We start from the raw sequence: 6,083 nt of genomic DNA, 5'->3' as shown, positions 1-6,083 counted from the left end.
GAGGAGATGGGGCCTCCATGTTCCCCGTCTTGCACTTGGGAGGACCCAGCTCTTAAGTCTTGTGTCTAAGAGATAAAAATCCAATGAAGCCCAGCTGGTGTGGCTCAGTGGTTGGGCAGCGACCTGTGCACCAGGTCACGGTTGGATTCCCCATCATGGCACTGCCTGGGTTTCAGGCTCTTCCCCAGTGCGGAGTGTGCAGGAGGCAGCCCATCAATGATTCCCTCTCATCACTGATGTTTCTCTCTCTCCCTCTCCCTTCCTCCCTTTGGAATTTAAAAAACTGAACAAGAATCAAATGAAAATTAATCAATTGGCTTTATGGTCGCAGTTGTTAAAATCCAGAACCAGCCCCTGCAAAGAGGCAGGGTATTGAGCGCAGCCCCAGAAATGGCCTGCCCGCCAGCGAGGTGTCCCCGATGCTGACAAGAACAGAACCAGGAGAACAGAACGGGGAGCACAGTGGTCACACAGGGCGTGGGGGTGAGTGCAGTGGCGCGAGTGCAGCGGGAAGAGGTGGCCTCTGAGGGACCAGCCGCCTGTGCTGCTGCAGAGGCATCAGAAGCAGGGGTGGGAGCTCCGCCAGGAGCCTGGGGACTCTCCGCAGGGCCGCAGTGTGGGCCTTGCAGCGTGGGCTGTCCAGGCCCACAGATTCCCGCCCCGACCCTGGCTCCTGACACACATGTGCTTGGGGGTATGCGTGGCTCAGGCGGCTTTTGAAGTCCCTCTGTGATCTGTGGCCTGTAGCACCGCCTCCACAAGAATATGTCCTACAGAGAGCCAGGACGTGTCCTGCTCCAACGGTGTCAGAAATGGGAACAACACGTCTCACCCAGGATCCCCAAGGACCCGCCACTGCCAGCATCGCCAGACGCTGGGGCGCAGCAGGGCCTGTTGGGGAGTGAGCTCGGTGGCCCGGAGGGATTAAGACGGGACACAGCAGGTGTGATCAGGCTTCCCTGGGCTCAGCAGCTGGGCAGGGGCCACGCGGGGAGCAGGGCCTGCACACCCCCAGGCCGTCCTGGTCTGCAGAGCAGAGGTGGGAGCTCAGGGCTGATCTCCACAGGCCAGGGGTCCAGTCGGGCTCCTCCAAACGGAGCGACCACCGAAAGGACGGTCAGTCCGATTGGCTTTGTGCAGGAAGCCTTATGGAACAAGGGGTGCTGAGAGCTCTGAAGTCCCGGTGAGCTGGGATTGGGGGTCCTGAGTGGGGGTGAAGGAAAGAAAAGGAGAAAAGAACAAGACAGCTGGTTCGGCGGGTTGGGGGAGGTCCAGCTGCTCTCCAGTCCGGCATGCTCCTCGCTCCCGTGCCCTGCCCTGCACTTCCGGGCACTACTTGTTGCCCCACACGGCGATCTTTGTGTAAATAGGTGCTGGGAGGAAGCGGCTGGACTTCATGTAGGCAGCGATCTTCTCCAGGCCCTGGGGGGTGTGGGGGTGAGGAAGGGAGAGAGGTCAGACCTCAGGGTCTGCTGCCCCCGCCCCCGGGGCTCACACAGCCTCACTCCAGACACTCCAAGTTCAGGATCCTGGCATAAGACAGTCTTCCTGGGGTCCCAGTTCCGCTGAGTTAACTCTTGCCGTTTCCTGTGACTGGTGTGATATCTTAGTCACAGTTCCCACTTACGCGACCACACTGTGCTAGGGGCCTCACAGCCATTAGAGACCGTGAAACAGGTTTACAACATTCCACACAACTGCCTACAGCAAGCATGTCAAACTCAAGGGCTAAATAAACATGGCATGCGGCCTGCAGGCTGCAAGTTTGACATTCTTAGCCTATAGGATAGGTTCTGCTATCACCGTTTATCAGGAGGGAAACTGAGGCACACAGCGCTGAAGCCCCTGCCACACGCTCACACAGCTGTGGGGGGCGGGGCTGGAAGGCAGCCTGGCTCTCCCTCCCACCCTGTGCTCTGCTGCCCTCCCTTCCTCCCTTCCTCCCGCCCACACAGGAGGCCTTGGCCCTCCCCGCCTGTACAGACTGTCTCCTTTCTCACAGGGAGGCTCCCGCTGCCCAGGGGCTGCCCAGAGGGACCCCGGGCAGAACAAAGGGCTCAGGATGTGCCTGTGCAGCCTGCAGAGCAGCCAGGGCTCACCCATGACTCAGCAACACGGGGGTGAAAGCCGATAGGAGGGGGTGGAGCAGCAGAGCCGGCCGACCAGTCCCCTCAAAGGAGAAAGTCCAGCTGCTTGGCCTGGTTCCTGAGCCCAATCTCACTGGGCCCCGACCTGCCTCATCCCTGTCCACCTGCAGCCAACCAGGCCCTGGACACACGGTGTGTGTGAGCCCATGTTCCCATGACAGGGCGTGTCCAGTCACTTCCACAGGATGCGAAGGGCCGGGGACTGCCAGTAACCCAGGCCTGGCCCCACAGGCCGCGGCTGCAGCCCACAGCTGAGCCCCATCCCTCCCAGCCAGTCAGTCCGCCGGCTCTTGCATAATATCCAAGGCTGATGGCCCTGGACCCGAACCAGAGCCGATGGGAGCTGGCTGACAAGGCAGATCTCCTGATGGGGAGGGGAAAGGGAAACAGACTGTGAGCTGAAAAGCCTGGGCCTCAGGATGCCTCAAGTTCCCACATCTGTGATAAAGCCCACTTTGTGATGAGCTGTGAGGTGAAGTTCAGGCCGTGCACCCCCACCACCCACGTGGGACCGCAGGACCACACAGCGGGGACTCCTGCACCCAGGAGGGGGAAGGGGACTCCAGGGCTGGGCCACCTCTGCATCCTCCCTGAGCCTCACACAGAGGAGAGGGGCACGTCCGTGAATACGACTGAAAGTAAATGTACCACCTCATCTCCGAGGCAGTGTCCCGGGTAATTGGAAAGAAGGAAAAGGAGACAGTTAGGGAAGGGAAGGGCCCACTGAAGATGTGAGGATGAAATCTGGCTGGCTGGCTGGTACGCTCAGGGGTTAGAGCGTCGGCCCACATCCTGAAGGGTCTCATCGATGATGAGAGAGAATCAGTGATGGGCTGCCTCCCACATACTGCCCACCGGCGACCCAGCCCACAACCTGGACATGTGCCCTGACTGGAAATCAAACCACCACCTCCAGGTTCATAGGTCAATGCTCAACCACTGAGCCAAACCGCCGGGCAAAGCGGACTTTATTGATCATCTGTGAGTTCAATAGGGTAACCAATGATGAGCTGTGAGATGAGATTTAGGACATGCACCTCCAACACCTGGGTGGAACCGCAGGACCACACCTCGGGGACTCCTCCTGCACTTCCTCCTGAGACCCAGGAGGCGTTGGGGGGAAACAGGGTGTAGGGCTAGGTCATCTATGCATCCTCGCTGAGCCTGTCACAGTGCCTCGTACAGAGGAGAGGGGCACGTCAGTGAGTCCAACCGAGAATAAATGCACCACCTCATCTCAGGAAGTTCCTGTGTAACTGCAGAGACGGGGAGAGGGCAGGGAAGGAGAGTGCCCACCACAGATGCCAAGGTAAAATCCTTCTGCAGCGGCAGCCACACTGCAGACCCCAGCGCTGGCGACAGCCCGGAGACAAGGGCATGTACCTGGGTTGCAGCTTTGATCCCCAGGCCCCGGTCAGGGTGCAACCAATCAATGTGTCTCTCTCACATGAATGTTTCTTTCTCTCTCTCTCCCTCGCACCCTCTCTAAAATTCAATGGAAAAACTATCCTAGGGTGAGGGTTAACAATAGAAACCTGCAGGGGCCACCACATGTGTACTCAGGACCCAGCACCTACAGCCCGGAGAGCTCAGCACTGCCCAGAGGGGACCCCAGGCTGCAGAGCTGTCTGGAGACAGGGAGGAAACACTGTGTCTTTGGTACTTCATGTCATCCCTACCGCATCCCAGCTCTACTCATTTCCTACATACACACTTTGGAAAGTTCTGCTTCCTCCACAAAGTCCGGAGCTGTGACACGCAGGCTGGAGGAGGGCCTGAGCTCACTTTCCTGGCACAGGAAAGGGGGGTCTCTGCCTGCTGCCCATAGAAGCCCCCGCCGACTGCGGGTCCCGCACCAGTGCTGGGGCTGCGACCCAGTGGACTGGCTCTGTGACCTTGAGCAAACGACCCACCCTTTCAGCCTCACTTCATGTCATTGTCTGTTAAAGGGAGGAAATAAATCTTCTACCATGTAGGCATGTTCTAAAGGTTAAATTAAACTCAATATCTGTAACACGCTGAGCACAGATCCTGGCATAAAGCAAGTCCTCAACGAATGCTAGTTATGCTTCATTTTAGCTCCAGGACGAGAGAAGCATCCAGAATAAGGGGGAGCTGGGCCGGCGTGGCTCACGTGACACGCAGGCTGGAGGAGGGCCTGAGCTCACCCTTCTGGCACAGGAAAGGGGGGCCTCTGCCTGCTGCCCATGGAAGCCCCCACTGACGGTGGGTCCCGCACCAGTGCTGGGGCTGTGACCAGTGGGCTGGCTCTGTGACCTTGAGCCAACGACCCACCCTTTCAGTTCCGTTTTCCAACATGGACGTGAAAAATGTTCCCATGTAGGAATGTCTTAAAGATTACATTTCAACAACTGTTAGCATCGCGCTGAGCACAGATCCTGGCATTAAGCTAGTCCTCCGGGAATGCTGGTTAAGCCTCATTTGAGCTCCAGGACGAAAGAAGCATCAGGGAAACGAAGGAGACAAAACACACAAAACAGCAGGAGGATCAGGGGGTTCACCTCAAAGCGACCCAAGAAGTCTTTCAGGTTCGGGAACGCGTCCAGGCACTTGGGCTCAAACATGCGCAGCACGCCCAGCAGAGCATCCCTTGAAATTAATAAAAATGTATTTTTAAAAAAGAATAAGAGGAGACAAAAGAGGTAACATAGTAAGAGGATCAGTGGGGTCACCTCTATGCGGGCGACGAAGTCTTTCAGGTTCGGGAACGCGTCCAGGCACTTGGGCTCAAACGTGCGGTGCAGGTCTAGGACTCCGGGGTAGCACCTCCCGCTGGGACAGGCAGATGGGAAGCACCGAGAGATACCAGCCTGTGCCTGACCCTGTCTCCACTCATCGCCACACCCTGCACGGGCCAGACCCAGGAGCCGGGGAACCTGCAGGGCCTGGACCCAGAGGTTGGGCAGATCAAAGGTGCTAAAATGGCCCAGGGGCAGGAACGATACGTTCCAACTGGTGCCCCAGCCAATTTGGCTCAGCAGATAGAGCATCCAGCTGGGGACTGCAGGGTCCTGGCGTCGATTCCGGTCAAGAGCACGTACCTCGGTTGTAGGCTGCCGGCCCTGTTCAGGGGATGCAGGAGGCAACCAATGGATGGGCCGCTCCCACATCTGTGTTTCTCTCTGTCTCTCCCTCTCCCTTCTACTCTCTCTAAAAATCAATGGAAAAATATCCTCGGGTGAGGATAAAGAAATAAATAAAAATAAGTGCCAGCTGGTGGGTGACAGAAGGACACCCGAGCACTTTCTGGACAGACGGGGAGAACCTGAGAGACTGGAAGCAAGGAGTGAGGGGCACACAGGCCCTGTGGGTGCCCCACGCCGCCTCCTGGGAAAGTGTGCTGACGCCCAAAGGTGCCAAGGAGGCGGGGCTGGGCTAACGAGCTGCACACACTGTTAGAAACTAAACCTCGACCGCGGGAGTCAGCACTCTGTGCAGAGATTGAGGGGAACTGAGTCAGAGATTTCATTAGAGGCACTAGGGGTCCTGAGGGCCACTCTGCTGACAGGACAGGGACCAGCGTGGAGGATCAGAAGCTCCAAGGAGTCCAATGGCAAACAGGACATGCACGGAGGGGACGCAGCCCTGCCCTCTGGGAGGGACTCACAAAGTCAGGGCTGTAGCAGGTCCTGATGTGGAACATCCGGAGGTCCATCACCTCGTTCTCCAACATGTCCACGCGGATCTTCTCCTCTTCCGTCTCCCCGCCTGTTGACACAACAGGGGCTCCGCCTCAGCCTCCCACCCCACCAGCCCAGGCCCAGGGCCGCCCGTCCCCTGCACCCACCCCTGCCCCACTCACAGAGGTTGTGCTTGCGGGCAAGGTAGCGAAGGATGGCATTGCTCTGGGTGACCCTGTGAGCCCCGTCAATCAGGTAGGGCAGCTGCGGGGGGACAGAGGCAGGGCAGGGGGCC

The 6,083-nt window shown here is 58.3% G+C and overlaps 1 protein-coding gene across 1 annotated transcript in view; it reads right to left on the bottom strand.

Annotated features, from left to right (window-relative positions):
* Nucleotides 1–299: 299 nt before the first annotated feature.
* LOC102761312 (glutathione S-transferase Mu 1-like) overlaps nt 300–6,083 on the bottom strand; it is a 9,785-nt gene continuing 4,001 nt past the window's right edge. The window contains exons 6-9 of the mRNA XM_015563521.1: nt 5,971–6,052; nt 5,776–5,876; nt 4,841–5,053; nt 300–1,422 (exon numbers count right to left, since the gene is read on the bottom strand). Of these exons, the coding sequence (XP_015419007.1) occupies nt 1,333–1,422; nt 4,841–5,053; nt 5,776–5,876; nt 5,971–6,052 (486 nt within the window). The 3' untranslated portion in view covers nt 300–1,332. The remainder of the gene's footprint in view (nt 1,423–4,840; nt 5,054–5,775; nt 5,877–5,970; nt 6,053–6,083) is intronic.

Source organism: Myotis davidii, unplaced genomic scaffold (genome assembly GCF_000327345.1).
Source record: "Myotis davidii unplaced genomic scaffold, ASM32734v1 scaffold217, whole genome shotgun sequence".
Lineage (NCBI taxonomy): Eukaryota > Metazoa > Chordata > Mammalia > Chiroptera > Vespertilionidae > Myotis > Myotis davidii.
This window is presented reverse-complemented; position numbering and strand designations above follow the sequence as displayed.